Raw genomic sequence first — 20,012 nt, 5'->3', positions numbered from 1 at the left:
TAGTTAAATTGGACCCAGATTGTGTATCACTTCTATTTTTTTAATGAATAAATAAAAAATTATAAAGATCGTGTCATGACTCATGGTGAATTCAAATTAAACCCAAAATCTTTCTACCACTAAAAAAAGCAGGTAAAATACACCAAATATATCATTACTTTCTGTTTCTAGGACCTGGTAGATGGCATGTAACTTTGTATTTAATTTGAACATATATGATTAGAGATGCTGGAAATTTGTAGGATTTGATAGTTACAACAATATTTAAGTACTAAAACTGCAAAAGGGATGTTTAATTTGAATTTTAATTGAATTAGAATTGTCATCTTTAGGTTGAAATTGAATAACGTAGTAGTACTTATGAGCTGTTGTTGATTATTATTGGGTCGAGTTTATTAACAAAACTTTGATTTAAATATAATACTACAAAAGTCCCTAGTTATTTTTGAAGTTATTATGAACATTGTTGGTTGCTGCTTGATTAACGTTTAATGCATTCCAATTTTGGATATATATTAGTATAATCTTCGAGAGATTGAAATGAGTTTAAATTCAAGCCCATTCTTCTCAATTATGAATTTTGATCCATCATGATTGTAACTTATTAAAACATCTTGGTTTCTGGACATAATGATTATAGAAATGCACAAAGATGAGGTACCACTCTTTCATGATACATAATGTTTTTAATTAGTAGATCGGGAAGTTCTCATTAAGTAAATTGTTTTTCTTTCATTTAGTAAATTGGAAGGTTCTAAAAATAATAATCTACATAGATTATGGTGACAAGGGAACCCCATGATTGCACTCGCTTTAAATTAAAAATATGAAGATATATATGTGCAATTATTAATATTATCCACACTTGTACAGTTGTAACTAAAAATAAAACTTGCGCTTTCAATTATGTCACTATACGCATGTCTAAAATTGATAAATTATCTAAACATGTTTATTGCACTCACATGTTAAATTTATTCTCAAAAAATTATGATTAGTAGTGTTGGTTGAAATAAGTCATTCGGCTCCTTAAATTGAATATAAAATTAAGAGATGGTTATCTCCACACTTCCCGTATACGCGGGCCGAAATAATCACCGGACTTCGACACGTAAAACAAAAAACACATTATCAACTTACCCTTTGGAATAATTAAATTTATAAATCCAGTATCACAAAATTGGTGTGAGATGGATGATAGAAATCTCAATAATTGGAATAATCAAATTTATAATTTATAAAATTACTTTAAAATCAAATGTCTCATTTATTCTCTAACTTCGAGTATAGGAATAAAATTAATAAATCAATTTTTAATTTGTAAATAATATATAAAATTGATTATTGCAACCATAATTTCTAAAATAAAAGAGGAAAACAAATGATGATATGGACAGCACGTCATCAGTACGCACAATAGATGTTCACATTACTCATCGATGCATACATTAATTAAGGGAAGTCCATGCTGATCAATTCTTATCAATATAATTATAATATTGTGAGAAACTGATTCATAGGGCAAGAATGTAAAAATGTTCCTTTTCGTGTTAGTTAGTAGGTTGGTGACAGTTTAAATCCGTGAAGAGAGACCATATCCATTCAAAACCAATTCCAAAAATCAAAATTATTTTCCTACAACACAATATTATTTTCTGTGGTTTTTTATTTATGCATCCCCCTAAGTTTCTGCACGTGAAATCCCAATAATTTCTCATGCAAAAGTGGGGTCGTCAGCCAACTCCTCCTTTTGTTGTCATGCCAAACTCCAACTCCTAAGAATCTCTTCTCCCTCTAAACCATTTCTTTCTCCCCATTTTCCTTAATTTCACTCTCCACATTTTCACTCTTCTCTTATCTCTCCCAGGGAACAAAACAATGGTGCTTCTCCTCATTCTCGTTGCCTTCAGTTGCTTCAGCGGGGTCTTCAGTCTCGCTGAGAAGGAGCTTCTCTCGCTCAAACGCCTCACAACGACGCCTGCCCCTGCCCGATTCTCGCATACACCAAGTGAGTATTAACTGTATATATGCAAGAAAACATGCCTGCATGACTTTGCATCTTTTATCTTTTGTTTAGGAATCTCAGTTAAGGTAGTTGAAGATAAGGTTATCTAATATGTTTATCTTTTCCTTTCTCTACAATAGTACTATGTGTGTGATTTCAAGAATCAGAGTAATAGGCTTCAAAATATAGACTAAAACTAAGGTTAAATTCTCTTCTGTAATGAACAGAGGATGGTGCAACCATATTAGAAATGAAGCACATCAAACACCTACAAAAAGGGCTGACTCTTGATGTGGTTCGAGTCGAATCCATACAATCCCGAATCAAGAACGTCGTCTCTGGTCACGTAGAATCATCACAAGCCCGTGTTCCTATCAGTTCGGGCATCCAGCTTCAGACACTAAACTACATTGTCATAGTAACATTAGGCATTCGGAACTTAACTGTGATCGTGGACACAGGAAGTGACCTCTCTTGGGTGCAATGCCAGCCCTGTAGGCTGTGCTACACTCAGCCGGAGCCCCTCTTCAACCCGTTGGTGTCTCCCTCGTACAGATCGGTGCAGTGCAACTCGCAGCCCTGCCATACTCTGCAGTCCAACACAGGAAACTCAGGGTTATGTGGGAACAATGCACCTAAGTGCAACTATGCAGTAACATATGGCGATGGATCATATACCCGGGGGGAGATAGGCAGAGACCGGCTCACTCTTGGAGCGACTCCAGTCGAGAATTTCGTGTTTGGTTGTGGAAGAAACAACAGGGGTTTATTTGGTGCAGCTTCTGGCCTGTTGGGACTAGGCAGGAATGATCTCTCACTCATTTCTCAAACTAGTGATGTATTTGGAGGAGTTTTCTCCTACTGTTTGCCTGATTCGGATTCTGGAACTTCGGGCTCGCTAATACTAGGAAACGATACATTAGTTTTCCAGAACACAACACCTGTTTCTTACACGAGGCTCATTCCAAATCCTCAGCTGTACAGCTTCTACATTCTGAACATGACAGGAGCTAGTGTGGGAGGGGTGCCTCTGCAGTCCCCAAGTTTTGGGGGAAACGGGGTCTTGATCGACTCAGGGACCGTGATCACGAGGCTGCCCCCATCTGTCTACACATCTGTGAAGGCTGAGTTCTTGAGACAGTTCACTGGGTACCCCTCAGCACCGAGCTTTTCAATTCTCGACACCTGCTTCAACCTGTCAGCATATGAGGAGGTCAACATACCTACACTTAAGATGCAGTTCGAAGGAGATGCAGAGATGAGTGTGGATGTAACCGGGATGTTTTACTTTGCTAAGAGGGACGCGTCTCAGGTGTGCTTGGCGCTTGCAAGCCTCGCCTATGAAGACCAGATTGGGATCATAGGAAACTATCAGCAGAGGAACACGAGAGTCGTATATGATACCAAGCAGATGCAAGTGGGATTTGCGAAGGAAGTTTGCAGTTTCAATTAAGACACAGAAATGAGTGATGATTTGTAAGTGTGATTCAGAAAATTCATTGGCAAAGCCAAATGAATATGAACACATACAGAAAGGTTTGATTTCCTAGATTTGATTCAGCAATTTGAATTTGTTGTATGAGTGGTATAGAATATTGATTTAGTCTTATTTTTTGTGTTTAATGTCCAAATACAATACTACCACACAAGGTATGATAAATCAAGAACTTCTATGTATATATCGTGGTGGAAAAACATCATGTGGATGTGTTTTGTATAATTCATCATGTATAGCATCTACTAGACAATACGAAGATCATCTTCTGCTAAGAAGCCCTACTGAAATATCACAAAGTAACCCCAGAAAACAAGAACAGGAAACTACATCAGCTACAAACAAATAAAACAAAAAATTATTGTCTAAGCACTGATGTGATGTCATATTATGACAAGAAAATAAACATTATTCAGCAGAAAGTTTGCTAGAAAAGAGGGAACCTCATATGAACACAGGGAATTTCGTGGGACCCGCCTCCTTGACGTCTTGAACCTCGAGCTTTTCCTAATCTTAGGAAAAGAATCCTGCTGGAGAGATATAAAAGAAACTAGGCAAAAAATGAAGATGGGATATTCTCAAACTTGATCTTTCATCCAGACCACATAAACTCCACAGAAATAGACAAATGTAGTAATATATTAATCATATAACTACATCGGTTACTGACAAACAAAAGGACAAAAGGGAATTGTTTCTGCATGTTCACCAGAATCACCACAAATGAGGTTATATTTTTCAAGGGGAATCTCTGAATTCTTGAATTCTTTAAGGCCTGTAAAGCATGTCTCGATGTTAGACCCTCTGACGTCTCACTGACATGTTGCCTATTCTTTAAATGAAAACCAAAGTTATCTGACAAAATTCACAGAAGGCGAAGGTTAAAGGAACTGCTACGAGAGGTGAAATTTAAGCAGATGATATTTGCAGCCACCATTCTCCAGCTGGTGTATCTATCCTCTTATGAGGAGTATTTGACTAGAGAAAAGTGCATTCGATTAACCATGGATCGATCTATTTCTTCTGCAATACAAATGGAATAAAGATCAACACAAGTGAAAAACAAGGGATAAATCTAACTGAGTGTCAGCTTCAATACTAACATGAGTCTGATGAGCTATGATCAGTCCTAATGCCGTGAACGAACCTACATGATCAAATTGGCACGAGCAAGGCGAAGAATTTGCCTTCTATGCCAGAGGGCCAGAGCTTCCACGAGAAGAGGTATCAATTTAAAACATCCAATCACATGACTGACAGCTGCACCAAATGCGACTACATAATCCGGAAACACAACTATCAAGTTATACGTAAAACCAATATCACGTCCAGCATTCCTGAAGCAACATACAGCAACTGTGCCAACAGAAGCACTCCGTGGAAAGAGAGCCTACTGCACCAACAGCTGCTGATTTTGATCCAACTGCCTCCAGCAATTGGGAAAGATTGAGCTTACGCTTCAACTAGTATAATAATCCAATTACACAAATGATATTGCCTGTGCGTATTTTGAGAATGAGTAAGTATCAGTTTGAGAATTTTGCAGATGTCGTGACTCCAGATTAAAAAGTTGAAGAGCAAAGAAGTGCCTGTTAAATAAAAGGATCATTTGGTGCATTGGTAGACCAATAAAACATATTATTGGTACATGTATAAACATGGCCTCCAAACAACAGGGGATCTGAGAGCTATCCACATGCCTCGACCAGCATCCTGAAACTTCTGACTAATCTATTCAGAAATGCATTTTAAATGTTAGCTCCCACAAGCAATAAACCTAAATGACCTTCGTAATTGTTTCTTACTCACTTATAAGAAACTTCTCATCACGGGGTCCTGCATTATGATTCCCACGACAATCACAATTGTAGCTGGAATGCTAAGGTCCTAAAGACCCCTAAAGCAACCTGTGAGGAAAGAATTAAATAATCGGCACAAAAAGCAAATTAACATAAGAAGTTGGGTAAATGAGCAATAGCTTGAAGCAGGAAGCTAGAAAGTAAAGTTTTCAAATCACCGTTACGTTTCTCATATCTACAACAATGAGGCAGAAATATGCAGTGCTATTGCTAATAGCAACTACGTATCCTATTTAAGGGACTAGTATGATTCCAACTAACTGCCCACCAAACAGCACAATCTGCATAAACTCTGCATCTCTCCAGCAAGAGAAGGATGAGCGATGAGCCATTCTATTATCAGTAACACATGCACTGATTCGGTTATACCCTTAATTATTACTCCCCATCAAAGAGTGTGGCTATAACAACACACAAAAATCTCACGAATAGAGTGCTCTTCCCAGAAGAGGAAGCTATTCAGAATTTTGAGTTGGGTACTTCTAAATACATCTCCAGATTTCTCTATCCACCGGAATTGATTCAAAAAATGGGGAAACGTATTTCAGAACAAAGGGTGTGCCTTGAGAAACATTGGGGTGCACCGTGCACATAGAAGCATCTTTTGAATATCTCATCTCATATATAGTAGACATACTAATTTAAAAGACTTTCACTTTATAGAATATATCTTCATCAAGATTGATCATTGAAGACAAAAAAAACTTTGAACTTTATGTACCTTGATAACACAGGCCAGTAAAGGTACACAAACCCATTTTAATTTTCATCAAAAATAGTTATCTTATATCCCTCATCAGTACTCTGAATGAAGCTCTCCATAAACTGTGCGCACTTGATAAAACGTGTTCTCTATGTCTTTTAATTGATAGGTTGTCACTAAACAACTACGTGATAACCTAGGGCACACAACTCTTAGCTACATGAGCCCTAATCCCCAAGAAGCTCATCACAAGTTGCATGCTATCAGCTTAAAACTAAACAAACTAGATGTCCATAACATGATATGCATGAAGCCACCTGAGAAATGATTCTCATTTTGAACTGATAACTATGGCTAAGACCTCAGTACTATTTCAAGAAAATATCTTATAATAATATCTTTTCCACCCCTCACCCTCCACGTCCGAGAAAAACCTACAGTGACTCATTTTTCACACTTCTATGGATGAGAAAGTCCTTATTGTGCTACATATCAAACAAATTACATCATCAAATAGCTCAATCTTCAAAGCACAAACTTCACTGTGCACGATAACGACCCCATAAGTAGCACAATACTTCCAAGTCAAAACTTAATCAAGAGAACGTGATCTAATACTAACAGTCAGGCGTAACAAATAAAGCAAGCAACATAATAAAATCAAGGAAACGGTTGTGCGAAAACACGTTGCATCAATTCATCCACATATCGAGACCAAACATCTCTCTACGACCACACACTCACCAGCACATACGAAATACAACAATATCCGTGAGAAGGGCCCAGAGAGACTTGAAAATCTAAGGCATCATAATTCATATGCATGGAGGGGTAGACCTGAGCTTTAGAGGGCTGCAATTTCTGCTCACCTTTCATGTTTTATTGCGTGCCCACGTTCCTCAACGCTAAACCCAATCCATTGATTGATTCCGTACACGATCACCACCCCCAAACCGAAGCTGCAGTGCAGCTCCTCGCTGAAGAGAAAGGGCTTGGAATTCGGCCAGACATTCCAATTTTCGCGCCTTTTTCTTTCTCCACTCCCTCGCCCTTAAAATATTTCAATATAGTAAAAAAAGGTTTAAATTTACATATTTCATATACAAAATTTATTTTGTGCCAGTACAAATTAATGCATTCAGTCTAGTCTCATTACTTCTTATTCACTCTTATCATATCATAAAATGTTAAAAACATAATAGTACTATATACTGTAATAATCATTTAGACAAAATTTCTTTTTAATAATAACTGATACTTTCAAATTATTCCTGATTCCAACTATTCCTTCCGTTCGTGAAATATTATCTACTTTTATCATTTTGGTTCATTGGTGAAAAATTGTCCACATTACTTTTTTCTATTTTTGGTAAGTGGAAACTTTCCACTAATTTTTTACACTCAAATTATATTTCAACTCGCTTTTCTTCCCATTTCTTGAAATATGCACCGAGTCAAACTTGAATAATATTTCATAGATGAAGAAATGATGAATAAATTTACCATTATCTAACTAAATGCAACCAAACTATGCAATAAAATCACCGTGTACTATCTTCTTATTGAATTTGATTAAAAAAAACAAGTAGGGAGCAAATAAAGAACAGAAGAGGCGTATGAAGCAAATGAAAAGAAAAAGTAACAGTGTTAGAAGGGATTTAACGGAATATATCAATTTAGATAATTGAGTAAACTTTTTGTACAAAATATGTAAACTTAAAACTTTTTGTACTAAATTAAAACATTGGTGAAAACATTTTGTATGTACTCCATGTAATTACCCCGCATTTGTGCCCGTTCTATATGACTAATTACCCCGCATTACGTGCCACATGGCAGCATGAGATTGAAAGTACGTTGCAACTTTAAAATTAGTTACTACTCCTATTTTTTAAGCACATCCCTTATATATATTCGCAACCAGTACACTGATGTCATTTGTCATCGTAAACAACTTAGGCTCTGATGTCGAAGAACAACATCACTTCATGCCCTATGTTTAGCATATTAATCCGGAGTGGGATCCTCTGCTCCGTTATTTAGCACAATAGTTCATGTTGTCTCTAATACAATATTAAAATATTATATAAATATTTAATTTATTTTATATTATTTACTTGAACTTTTTTATATGTTATGTCTAACAGTAGGGGCTGTTGTACTAAATAGCACAGCAGAGGATCCCCACCCTATTAATCCAGTCAGTCAGTCACGCAAATTCCAGAAGAAATTATGGAAGAAATATTGTCGATGCTCCCCGTGCAACCCCTCATGAAACTCAAAACTGTATGAAAATCATGGGACAATCTCATCTCAAAATCTCGCTTCTCGAAGTTTTACCTCTAACGATCTATAGACGCCAACCGCACCAGCATCGTCCAGTTAAGCAACTATTAGAAAACTATGTAAATTTAAAGTAGGATAGTATGAAAGATTGACGTGTATTATTGATATTAAGATGATTTTTATTGTAAAATTGTTGATTTAAGATAAACACGAAAGTAAGGGATAGAATATTTCACATAGGCGCAATGAATTTTGTAACATAAAATGTTTTATGTTACAATTCATACAAAATTAACACAACCCACAGTCCCACACATCCATCTAATATGATTTTGACCCCTACATATTGGTTGGAAGAGAAACATACTTAGCAATTGAGTTGCTTTTAACGTAATATTATAGTATTAGTATTTGTAAAATTTTAGTATTAGTACTATATTTTCATTTTCTCTCGTTCACAATCACCCAAGTTTCATTAGTTCATTTCTATACAAACTTTTGAATGGACAATCCATGTCAATATAATGTTTAGTAGTACTAGCATATAGTTATTTATATATATAGATTTTCTTTTATACCATTTCACAATTGAGATTAATGTCCTTAATAATAAAATGAAATAGTGATACTAATTGGTAAAAAGGCCACATCAAAACAGTGCCCTTGCTTTTGTTTTTCCCGAATGTTTGGTTATGATTAATAAGTTTTAAATTTAATTACAACTAATTAGATTTCAATATCAAAATTAATAGCCCTAAATCTCTAATAAAGTCCCAATACATCTTTTAGTAAGGAATTCGCATTAATTAACTTTAACTAATGCTTGCGGAGGTCGGCACAGCTGAGTTTTTGCTTTGTTAAAACATTTAATTGCAATCGAAAAAATTTAATACGAAGCTTGAGGTAGAAATGTGACATTTATAAGGGTAAAAATTCATAAACACCATAGCCGGTCATCATCTTGGTACCAAAAATTTAAATTTTTGATTCCCATTTATTAGTTAAATTTTTGGTACCCATTTATTAGATTTTAGTGACTTACTAATTTTGACACAAAACTATAATTTCGATGCTTTTTTGAGAACCTTTCCTCCATATATATTTTTTTTCGTAAGGAAGGAGGGAGTAATTTATACTATATATTTAATGTCCTTTATCAAATAATTAAAATTGATCACTATAAATAAACGAATTAAATGAGATGTAGTACATCCATAACCAAAATAATTAAATAAAAGGGTGCCTAACCAATTAAAAATAAAAAGATCCGTAACGGTATCTTGCGTATAAATTGCGGCCTATAAAATAGAGAGAAGGTCAGAAAAGTATGGATCAGAAATTGCAGCTGAGAATTAAATTTTGAACTGAAATTGTGGACGTTTTACTAGAAGCCATATTAATTGTTTCCAAAAATTAAATAATTACAGTAAAATAGGGAAAGCCCACACCAATCTTGACTACCAGTCTACAACTGATTCTGTAAAGCACTTTCACACACATATAAATATAGCCCACAACAAGTGAAACACTTGATACAAAATCTCACTCAACATAAACTCAGCCGCCGTCGCCGCCGGCTGTTTATTCCTCCGCCCAAATCCCTCATTTTCCGACCCTCATTCACTCCATTTCCTCTTCTTCCTCATTGGTGGTCCCCCTTCTAATTAATTAAACTCTAGTTTCATTTCATGGCCCGGTCTTCAAAACAAAAGAATCGCCCAGTCGCCGCTGCCGCCGCCGCCGCCAATTCCGACAATGACAGCCACGAGGGCAAGCGGAAGCGAAAAAGTGCACCTAGGGAGTCTCCACAACAACGTAGCTCGATCCACCGAGGCGTGACGAGGTCATTTTTTTGAATTATTACCGTTCGTTTTGGTGAAATTCAACTCGTGACGTGTCAAAATGAGACGATTATAGCAGTATTTAATGGGATTGTTTGTAGTAGTATACTTTTGGAAAGTAATTAAGTACTCCATAACATTATAATTTTGTGCATGTTTAATTTTGTAATTGAGGAATAGGAGTAGTATTTATGTTTTAATCTTAATTTTTGGAATAATGTATTTATAATTGTGAAATGACGAATTCAGGCACCGGTGGACAGGCCGTTTTGAAGCTCATTTATGGGATAAGGATTGCTGGAATGAGTCACAAAACAAAAAAGGAAGACAAGGTTTCTCAATAGTCGTTTTCATTAATCCCTATTTTACAAAATTAAATCTTTTATTCTGATATTACTAATATAGAACAAAATCATTAAATAGAGGATGTGAAATATAATCTTTGCTATAATGCTTTCAACTTGATTGTGCGAAAAATAATTACTACTGTTAATATCAAATTATGACACTATTGTCTACTCAATGCTTACTAATATTGTTCTCTCTTTTTTGCCCCTTGCTAATTTGGTGGTCTACTTTGATGGTGATGGATGTGGGGATGCTATTAAAATGCAGTATATTTAGGTATGTATTTCCTGTTTCCACTCTATGCCATATTAAAGTGAATAAAAAATATATATTGATATAGTTTATTTTGTGATGATGTGGCATTTGTTTTTGTAACCATTGGCTCTATCCAATACACCTTATCCAATATCTTTAAATATATTTTTTCTTATATTTATGAAATTATTTTAGGGGCCTATAATGACGAGGAAGCAGCAGCTCGTGCCTACGACTTGGCTGCCCTGAAATATTGGGGTCAAGACACCACATTAAACTTTCCAGTATGTATAAATTCATAAGGCAGAATCCATTTAATATAATAATTGAATTAATAATGTTCATATTAATGTTTATATAATTAATTTTTTATTTGTGTAGCTACCCACATATCAAAATGAGCTTAAAGAAATGGAGGCACAGTCAAAGGAAGAATATATTTGTTCATTGAGAAGGTATTACTGGTCTCTAATTATTACTCCACTATAATTATAATGTTCTCTTTTATTTAAAATGATTGTATATATCATAACTTGTTTATCTTTTTTGAAATGAAATGGCAGAAAAAGTAGTGGTTTTTCTCGTGGTGTATCAAAATACCGAGGCGTAGCAAGGTACGTACTATTAATTAGAACAATTTATTATGATTTGGTTCGTATAAAGTATTACTAGTACTATTTAGTACCCCAAAAATATGTGTGCCTAATTCAATAAAAAGGAACATTTTTCTTAATACTAACAATATGTTTAGCAAGATCTTGCGTCTGGTATTTTTATTGTGATAATTTTTTATACTCATTCCACTAGCATTTTATTATAAACCAATAATATACGAGTATAAAAGTATTACTCATCTTTCACTAATTTTTTTTCTCACTTCTTTTATAAAGTCAAACAATTTCTTAAAAACCGCACCGATCAACATTGAAATATTTATTGGCGGACGGAAAGAGTACTATGGATGCTTGGGTATGTTTGGAAATTCATGTACATGAATAAAATTTAATGCTCCCTATTGAATTATAGCTCTTATATATATTACCGTTCTATTTTTCTATTACATTACATGTATTGTTCACTTTCTTTAATATTTTTCATGTGTATATTATGATGTTATTTAATAAAAATTGGTGTGATAGTCTATATTTGTAGTATAATTTGGTGATAATGAAACATGAAATATAAGACAACCATAAAATATTACTCCCTCCGTCTCACAAAGATTGTTTTATTTTTCCATTTCGATCTGTCCCATAAAGTTTGTCTCATTTCACTTTGACCATTTTTGGTAGTGAACCTCATATTCCACTAGCTCTTTCCTACTCACATTTTATTATAAAACTAATATATAAAAGTAGGACCCGTATTCCACTAACTTTTTCAATTCACTTTCCATTACATTTCTTAAAACCCGTGCTCAGTCAAAGTGAGACAATCTTCGTGGGGAAGAGGGATTATACTCTAAAACTTACTATGCAATAAACTATATGTGTGCAAGTCTTCAAAATCTTATTATAATTTTATCTTAATCCCTTAGACATACCGAACCCTATATACTTTTAATTTAATCTAATTTAATATTTTTTGTGTATCAAATTAAATTTATTGCATTCTTTTTGTAGATAATAAATTTTGAATTAGATATTGTGTGTGGACAGGCATCATCATAATGGAAGATGGGAAGCTCGTATTGGCAGGGTGTTTGGCAACAAGTACCTATACCTTGGTACATATGGTAGGCCAATATACTTCCATATAATTTAATTTAATTACTAGTACTACTACTTATCGCATGCATTAAGTAGCCTAACTATTTAATTCTCCAACCATTTTATTTTGAATGGAGGAAAATCGTCCAATAAGTTGGTGTGTGTTGATGAGCAAACCTTAGACTTCGAGTTATTGTTTTATTCATAATTTAGCTAAGAAAGTAGTTTGCACAATAACAAATCATCATCATCTTAGGTTACCTACATAACTACATTAATAGCCAATTATAAATGTCCCTATATAATAGGAAGCTAAACCTTTTAAAAATAACCGCATATTAGTTTTTTTTTCTTTTTCTTTTTCTTTGTTTATACTCCATGATACGCACATTTAATGATGGTGTAATAAATAGACAATTAGTACTAAAAGCAAACAAATGTGGTTGGCTAGAAAGCATAAATTACCAACTCTCAACTACTATAGGTCTGCAGACATAATTTCTCCCTTTCCCACCGAAATTCTCATGCAAATTAAATTCTTGAATTCAATATTAACCAACCACCCGAATTTCCAAAAATACCCTCACATTTTCCTCATTCCAAATTATTTTTATGTAGCCACTCAAGAAGAGGCAGCAGCTGCATATGACATGGCAGCAATAAAATACCGTGGAAATAATGCAGTTACCAATTTTGACCTCAGCCGTTACATTAGTTGTAACATGGATGAGAATAGCCCTGTAGCCGGGGAAGCTTCCCCGACTGAGGCTGAGGTCGCCGTGTCTCCCCCGCTACCCATCGGGGGTGAAGCCGGTGAGGCGTTAGAGCTTCTTTTGCATTCCACCAAGTTCGAAGATACGATGGAGCCAAATCTACCACGTAGTAGCTTCCCAGATGACATACAAACTTCCTTTGATATTCAAGATTTGAGCACCTATGCTGATGAGCACGACAATACATTTGGTGACTATGACTTTTTGTCGATGTTTCAGTGTGAGCTCGATGAGTCAACGTGATCTTTTACATATTTTACTATTCTTTTCATATATTTTTACCTAATCATTGATGATGATATCAATGTACATTATTTGCCCTGAGATGATCAAGAAAGAGAGAAAAGGGATGATAAATGAATAAGGTGAGGTTTTAATTTATTTTGGTTTTTGATTTTTGATTTTTGATTTTTGATTTTCTATACTTAGGTGATTTGAGTATTTGTAAACTCTATCTCAATTTTTAGATGGAGATTGGAATGTTTTAAGACTATTTGGCTATTCATATGTAACATGGACTTATATATATAGATTCATGTTGTTTTATTCTATAACAAATTATAATGTTCCTGTCCTTCTCATATTCTAAATTTTAATAATTTTATTTATTAGTGACTTGTATCAAGCAGTGAAGTATATTCCTCGTAAATCAGTAAGAACTAGAGATTGATACTTATGAATTCTGTATTCTGGAATGTGTGTTAGGATCTTAAGATAATTTGTTTGTGTTAATATACAAAAGTAGTCACAAAAATAACTCATAGTAATACTTATTTAGCCTAATGTGCTAGTGAAAAATGAGTTGGGCTCTTTTAGATGACTTTCACATATTTTTTTCACTTAGTACCTATGGTACATTTTCCTTTGTTATTAGAATTGATGGTAGGTATATATTTATTGAAATACAGTGAAGTAGTAAATAGAATTAAAACGTGTAAACATAGTGGCTGTTCGGTTCATGAAACAAAATTGTCTTGAGATGCAGTATAAGATACACTAAAATAGACTTTGGCTAGGATTAAATTAGTCTTATGCATGGTTGTAGAGTAGGGTGGAGAGGAGAATAATGAGGAGAGGGAGATGGACAAATTAGTAGGAGGGGGTGAGGTGAGATGGTTAGTCATGAGATTAAGTGAAAAGGAGTCAATTCAAATGGGCCGAAACAGGTCCAAATCTACAATTGTTAGCTAAAGCTTGGCTGAAAATGTGAATGGAGAAGATAAAAGTTATTTTGGGAACCGAACAGGCACGCAGTGTATTTGTCATCTAACATCTAAATAGGTGTATTAAGTATTCCATTAATGGCAAATAGCAATGGCAATGGGCTTCCAATTGTCCCGAAAAAATTGATTCAACAAAAAGTTATTTGTTAAAGTAGATCAATTATCGGGTCGGGTAGAACCCGCATCGAACCGAAAAATGATCCGGATATGGTTGAGAGGAACGAGTGGCTCACTTGTTGATCCCCCAAACCAGAAAATCCAATCCAACCATGGCTTTTCCACACTCTTCCAACATCAGCCATGGCTACCACGCTCTCTCTATCTAGTTCCTCATTTCTGAAATCCACTTCAAGAAGCAGCTCCAGCTCCAGCTTCAGACTTAGAGCTTCTCTGTCGACGTCCCCGTCATCCATGGCCGCCACGACGGAGAAGGTGATCCCCGCCGTCATAGTGGGCGGTGGCCGCGTAGGGAGAGCCCTGCAAGACATGGGCGGCGGCGATGATGTTCTAGTTAAGAGAGGGGAGCCTGTGCCTCTGGATTTCGCCGGTCCGATTTTGGTTTGCACCCGCAATGATGACCTAGATGCGGTGCTTGAATCCACTCCAAAATCGAGATGGAGCGGTATGATTCGTGGATTTTGTAATTTAGTTTGTTTCTGACTTTTGATTAATGTTGATTGATGCTTATGAAATTGAAAGTGATTGAGCTTGTGAGTGTGCTTAACTTGTTGCAATGCCGCCATTGTTGTTGAAACTAGGTCTGCAGCAGCATTATATTATGCATAATACATGTATATATATGTACATTTTGTGTTATTTATAAACTAGGGATTTTGATTTTGCATTGGTTATTTGGCAATTGTTTTCACCAGTCAGGGAGAACAAGATATCACTGCAAGTTTCTGTCAGTATTTTGTACATTTTGATTCCATATACAGTTTGCAGAAAATTGAAATCTTTCAGGCCCTTATTGTATAGAATCTGAGTGCAAAACATGTAGAAAGATTGGCCAAACGCGTATAATTTGCTTACCTAGCTTGCTTATGCTAGAGTGGGTTCTATATTTTCAGTTACAACTAGTTCACTCGTGATTATACAGCTACAGTCTACTCTAGGATATGGATATGGCCATAGTTGCAAAAGATTTGTGGTTGTGTCTCTGTTTATAATGCTATCTGCAATGCTCATCAGTTGATGGTGATGATTCTTAACAATGTAGCAGACTTGGTGTTTTTCCAGAACGGAATGCTGGAGCCGTGGTTTGAAACTAAAGGCCTTGGAGATGCTGATCAAGTTCTGGCATATTTTGCTGTGTCAAAGCTGGGTGAGCCTCCTGTGGACGGGATAACTGACACTAATCCAGAGGGATTAACTGCTGCGTATGGGAAGTGGGCTTCTGCTGTTGCTGGGAGATTGCGTGCTGGGGGCCTATCTTGCAAGGTAAGAGCTGAGGGGCTTGATGATTTGGTAATGTTTGATATGGTTTTGGATGGTGTGATGGTAGTCAGTACATTGTTATTGATTCAGTTCTTTTCTTGAAAAAATCTTTTAGGTGCTTGAAAAAGAGACTTTCCAGAAACAAATGCTTGAGAAACTTATATGGATATGTGCTTTCATGCTTGTTGGAGCCCGTCATCCTGGAGCAACAGTAGGTGCTGTGGAGAACGAATATCGTTCTGAGGTAGAAAAAGAACATTCTCTAGAATAGGAAGAAATGGCATTCTGCTATTGTTTGTCCTTATGCTCACTTTTAGTCAATAGTAATTACTGAAAGAAAAACACGAAGGTGTATGCTAATCCAGAGGCTATCATCACAATTCACATGCAGGTATCAGCCCTTATAGGTGAACTCGCTGCAGCTGCAGCCTCGGAGAAGGGTTTGGTCTTTGAGGGTGCGATTGAGGAGAGGCTATGCGCTTACTCACGGGCAGTTGCTCACTTCCCTACAGCGGTCAAAGAGGTACCAATGCGAATTCCTCTTCGGATGCTTTGATTGTTGTTATATTTTTGAGCTCAAAATTTGATTATGGAGTTATTTCTGCAGTTCAAATGGAGGAATGGATGGTTCTATTCTCTCACAGAGAAGGCAATCGCTCAAGGCAAACAGGATCCATGTCCCTTACACACTTCCTGGCTCAAAGAACTCAAGATAGTTTAGTTAGAGTTTTTTTTTTTTAATGGTATAAGTACATTTTATCATTTTGTGTAAAAATGGGACTTCAAGTTGTTACATGCGTACCTTAAATTCCATATCGCCTACTATATCTCTAGACATTACTAATTATTGTTGTTGATGTTTGTGACCTTTCGATTTAGATATACTGATATACATAATACATCCTGCACTGAAATTCAATATCGATTGAGATTATATTAAGCACATAATTTGGGGTGTTCTCCCATGAGGAATGTTTGGAATTACATCTCGAACCATCGGAGGGCTATAACTTTGCCAAGCCAACTTTCAACTGAATTACTTGGTTATCGGATGTCTATCGATGAGATTCATTATGTAAGAGGATAACCCAAGCAATGAACTTAGTCGAGTGTTATCTAAAACTAAGCTAGATATTAAAGAAAATTTAATGATATTATTTTGACACCTCTTCTAAAAAATCATCAATGAACTTAGGTGGTCAAGTTTGTGAAATGTTTATAGTAACAAATGTCTATTCGGAAATAAAGGAACGAAGCATGGAGACCTTATACCTAACTTAACTGCAATTTAAATATTTTCCCGCCACAGCCAAACAATATAAAGCATCTTCGCCGAGATACAGCTGTAAAAACCGCCACAACTCCACATTCATCTCTCTCTCTCTGAACCTAAATAATCCCCTCTTTCGACCAAACCCTTGAATCAAGTTCCAATGGCGGATAGTCCGATCCCAAAGCTCCAAACCTGCGTGGAGATCAAGTCGATTCCACCAACCTCATTTGCGAGAATGTCGACTGAACTCAGCACGGAAGAGTTGCTCAAGGAGCACCGAATTCCATTCCCCTTTTTCAGGCGGATTTCCGAGAGAAAGGAGAGCACATGGATCATCTCTCTGTTCGTCATCCTGCATTTGATCGCTTTTGTCACAACCATGGCTGTGAATGATTGTTGGGGAAATTCTCACGGTCAGTGTGCCTTCAAGCAACTCGGTAGGTTCTCGTTTCAGCCGCTGTCGGAGAACCCCCTGCTCGGCCCCTCGGCCTCTACGTGAGTTTCTACTGTTTGAGTTTTTGATTAACTTTTTAATTGAATGGAAAATGTAGTGGATCGAGTTTATTTAGGGTTTTTAGAGGAGATTTCTCTCTGTTTATTCTGAGCTCCTTTTTGCACGAATTGATATTCAGAGTAGGTTGAATTGCTGTATATCTGCATAATGTGTAGGCTTGATGATATATTGTTGAAAATGAAGCTACTTAATCGATAGATGTTTCTCAATTTCCTCAAATTTAGTTTTATGATTGAATTTTTAGATTAATGAGTTAGGGTTTATGCTTCAATCCATGATATACAGAGATTTGTATGTTTTATTCAAACATCTTTAGCGAATCAGCTAATTATAAAGGGCTTAACGCTAGTCCTGTGCTTCGTTGAAATTGGGATATGCTGTCTGGCAAGTTCAAATGGAAATTTTCCTCTGTTGATTGGTTTTTTTCAGATTAATGTATCAATCCTGCTTTGATGGGATGTATAGACTTGTAGGCTTTGTTGAAACATTTTGAATGAATCAACCAAGTCCAGGGGTGGCTTATGCTTCCTATTTCATTTATTTGTTTTATGAAATTTGGATTGATCGTCTGATAAATTGATATATATGAAAAATAAGTCAATCTTTTGAAGGGTTAGAAATGCTTCTTTCCGTCTGAGTTTAAACATCTAAGGAATTCTTTCTCCCTGCCACAGGCTGGACACAATGGGGTCGCTTCGACTAAGGTATCTGGAAAATGATAAACAATTATGGCGTCTTTTCACAAGTCCATGTTTGCATGCAGGCGTTTTCCACCTTATCATCAGCCTCTCTAGCATGACTTTTGTTGGAATTCACTTGGAGCACGAGTTTGGTCCATGTAATTCTTTAGCCAAACTCATTCTATTATAATTTTGTTTTGATGCACTTACTCATTCACTTACACTCATTCTATCTTTGCAGTAAGGATTGGAGTTATCTACATACTTTCTGCTCTTACGGGTTCATTGCTAGCATCCCTATTTCTACAAGACAGGCCTTCAGTAGCTTCATCCGGGGCATTATTTGGATTGCTTGGTGCCACGCTATCTGGGCTTATCCAAAATTGGAAAGTTTACTCCAAAAAGGTTCTAGATGTTGCAATCCACTTTATTTATTTACTGATCGCATCTTAGCATAGACCAATGGCATCTCTTCGGTTAATGTGCAGTTTGCAACTCTCATTGCTTTTGCTACAATCTTATTGCTAAACATCATCCTTGGCCTGATGCCACTCATCAATAACTTTTCAAACATTGGAGGATTTATCTCCGGCTTCACTGCTGGTTTCATGCTCCTGTTTAAGCCTGAAGCAAGGAAACTGTACCAAAACAGAAGAGGCATTTTTGATTATGATGTCAAGAGTTCCATCAAACTTGAGAGGAAGTTGGACAGGCGAACTTCAAGGATTGTTTCTCTTATTGTCCTCAGCCTTCTGTGAGTCCATGCTCTTCTTTCTGCTTTATATCTGTACCATCTTCGGGTGAAATCTTATCATATTTCTCCTCTTCATGCAGAGTTGCAGGAAGTGTTGTGGCCCTTCTTCAACACGTGAATTTGAACGAATACTGTGCCTGGTGCAAGTACTTGGATTGTATCCCCTCTAAATGGTGGAGCTGCAGTGACCAAACAATGGAATGCCAGGTATCTATACATCCACGGATAGTAGTATCAAGGCTGTTTTCTTATAACATGAAAAATGCAGAATTTTTTTTTTCTTATTGGAGTATGCCAGCATTTTAAACTTCATAGAACAGCAAGTGATATAAAGATTCTTGTTTTGTGCACGTTGCAGGCAATGGTAAGTGCAGCACAGTTGACTCTGACTTGCTCCATCAATGGCAAGTATAGGGTGCTTCCCTATGCTAATGTTTCACATGCTAGGATTGAAGACCTCTGCAACCTCCTGTGCTCTTAGAAGATCGCTTTTCTCTCTACAGATACACGGGTGCATGAACACAACACAATGATGTGCAAGCACAGAACCAAAATTATCTTGCCAAGTAGCATTCTTCTGCGTAGCTACATGACAGTCGTTGTAATGTGTACTATATTGATGCCTGCTGGTATTTCTGCTCTGTAGCTCAGATACTCCACTTACCCTGTTTTCTGCTACATGACACTAGTTGAATTCTGGAAATTTTGAGGTGGAAACGTTCCAATGTGAAGTTTTAGCATGGTTCCAGTCGTTTGTTGCATACAATTTAAATAAAATGATATGTTAGTATATTTGGCTGCTGACGAATAACGGTCGTTGCTCTGTGATTTATTGACATTTGGATGACGGATGTTGG

At 36.2% G+C, this 20,012-nt stretch overlaps 4 protein-coding genes and 1 long non-coding RNA gene across 6 annotated transcripts; 4 read left to right on the top strand and 1 right to left on the bottom strand.

The window, feature by feature from the left end:
* Nucleotides 1-1,578: 1,578 nt before the first annotated feature.
* On the bottom strand, nucleotides 1,579-2,821 carry LOC125186252. The gene is made up of 2 exons (XR_007170393.1): nucleotides 2,684-2,821; nucleotides 1,579-2,594 (listed from the first exon to the last, which is right to left on the bottom strand). It is a non-coding gene; the product is annotated as an uncharacterized LOC125186252 (long non-coding RNA).
* Nucleotides 1,873-3,682, top strand: LOC125186251 (aspartyl protease family protein At5g10770). Its single transcript, XM_048082603.1, has 2 exons — nucleotides 1,873-2,008; nucleotides 2,233-3,682. The coding sequence occupies exons 1-2, from the start codon at nucleotides 1,879-1,881 to the stop codon at nucleotides 3,456-3,458; spliced, it is 1,356 nt and encodes a 451-aa protein (XP_047938560.1). The 5' UTR covers nucleotides 1,873-1,878; the 3' UTR covers nucleotides 3,459-3,682.
* Nucleotides 3,683-9,812: 6,130 nt separating this feature from the next.
* Nucleotides 9,813-13,823, top strand: LOC125187672 (AP2-like ethylene-responsive transcription factor At1g16060). Its single transcript, XM_048084297.1, has 8 exons — nucleotides 9,813-10,191; nucleotides 10,439-10,521; nucleotides 10,805-10,813; nucleotides 10,988-11,076; nucleotides 11,174-11,247; nucleotides 11,356-11,406; nucleotides 12,451-12,527; nucleotides 13,120-13,823. The coding sequence occupies exons 1-8, from the start codon at nucleotides 10,037-10,039 to the stop codon at nucleotides 13,515-13,517; spliced, it is 936 nt and encodes a 311-aa protein (XP_047940254.1). The 5' UTR covers nucleotides 9,813-10,036; the 3' UTR covers nucleotides 13,518-13,823.
* A 912-nt stretch (nucleotides 13,824-14,735) lies between these two features.
* On the top strand, nucleotides 14,736-16,778 carry LOC125186891. 2 transcript variants are annotated; one of them, XM_048083375.1, is made up of 5 exons: nucleotides 14,736-15,119; nucleotides 15,720-15,937; nucleotides 16,050-16,178; nucleotides 16,326-16,457; nucleotides 16,542-16,778. In XM_048083375.1, the coding sequence occupies exons 1-5, from the start codon at nucleotides 14,798-14,800 to the stop codon at nucleotides 16,653-16,655; spliced, it is 915 nt and encodes a 304-aa protein (XP_047939332.1). In that variant the 5' UTR covers nucleotides 14,736-14,797; the 3' UTR covers nucleotides 16,656-16,778. The 2 variants fall into 2 exon arrangements, with proteins under 2 accessions (XP_047939332.1, XP_047939333.1); XM_048083376.1 differs by having other exon boundaries at nucleotides 14,939-15,119; nucleotides 15,737-15,937.
* Nucleotides 16,779-17,367: 589 nt separating this feature from the next.
* On the top strand, nucleotides 17,368-19,702 carry LOC125186745 (RHOMBOID-like protein 8). Its single transcript, XM_048083191.1, has 6 exons — nucleotides 17,368-17,702; nucleotides 18,396-18,559; nucleotides 18,643-18,806; nucleotides 18,890-19,155; nucleotides 19,236-19,362; nucleotides 19,514-19,702. The coding sequence occupies exons 1-6, from the start codon at nucleotides 17,368-17,370 to the stop codon at nucleotides 19,634-19,636; spliced, it is 1,179 nt and encodes a 392-aa protein (XP_047939148.1). The 3' UTR covers nucleotides 19,637-19,702.
* Nucleotides 19,703-20,012: the final 310 nt, after the last annotated feature.

The sequence above is a fragment of the Salvia hispanica genome, chromosome 5 (assembly GCF_023119035.1).
Source record: "Salvia hispanica cultivar TCC Black 2014 chromosome 5, UniMelb_Shisp_WGS_1.0, whole genome shotgun sequence".
Classification (NCBI taxonomy): domain Eukaryota; kingdom Viridiplantae; phylum Streptophyta; class Magnoliopsida; order Lamiales; family Lamiaceae; genus Salvia; species Salvia hispanica.
This window is presented reverse-complemented; position numbering and strand designations above follow the sequence as displayed.

Excerpts from the sequence above, each read along its gene's own strand:
- LOC125187672 (XM_048084297.1), top strand. The coding sequence starts at position 10,037 with ATGGCCCGGTCTTCAAAACAAAAGAATCGCCCAGTCGCCGCTGCCGCC. Across the intron at positions 11,248-11,355 it reads TATATTTGTTCATTGAGAAG|AAAAAGTAGTGGTTTTTCTC; the intron begins GTATTACTGGTC and ends ATGAAATGGCAG. Across the intron at positions 12,528-13,119 it reads CCTATACCTTGGTACATATG|CCACTCAAGAAGAGGCAGCA; the intron begins GTAGGCCAATAT and ends ATTTTTATGTAG.
- LOC125186251 (XM_048082603.1), top strand. The coding sequence starts at position 1,879 with ATGGTGCTTCTCCTCATTCTCGTTGCCTTCAGTTGCTTCAGCGGGGTC. Across the intron at positions 2,009-2,232 it reads CCGATTCTCGCATACACCAA|AGGATGGTGCAACCATATTA; the intron begins GTGAGTATTAAC and ends TGTAATGAACAG.
- LOC125186745 (XM_048083191.1), top strand. The coding sequence starts at position 17,368 with ATGGCGGATAGTCCGATCCCAAAGCTCCAAACCTGCGTGGAGATCAAG. Across the intron at positions 18,560-18,642 it reads GGAGCACGAGTTTGGTCCAT|TAAGGATTGGAGTTATCTAC; the intron begins GTAATTCTTTAG and ends CTATCTTTGCAG. Across the intron at positions 19,363-19,513 it reads ACCAAACAATGGAATGCCAG|GCAATGGTAAGTGCAGCACA; the intron begins GTATCTATACAT and ends TGCACGTTGCAG.
- LOC125186891 (XM_048083375.1), top strand. The coding sequence starts at position 14,798 with ATGGCTACCACGCTCTCTCTATCTAGTTCCTCATTTCTGAAATCCACT. Across the intron at positions 15,120-15,719 it reads TCCAAAATCGAGATGGAGCG|ACTTGGTGTTTTTCCAGAAC; the intron begins GTATGATTCGTG and ends ACAATGTAGCAG. Across the intron at positions 16,458-16,541 it reads TCCCTACAGCGGTCAAAGAG|TTCAAATGGAGGAATGGATG; the intron begins GTACCAATGCGA and ends TTATTTCTGCAG.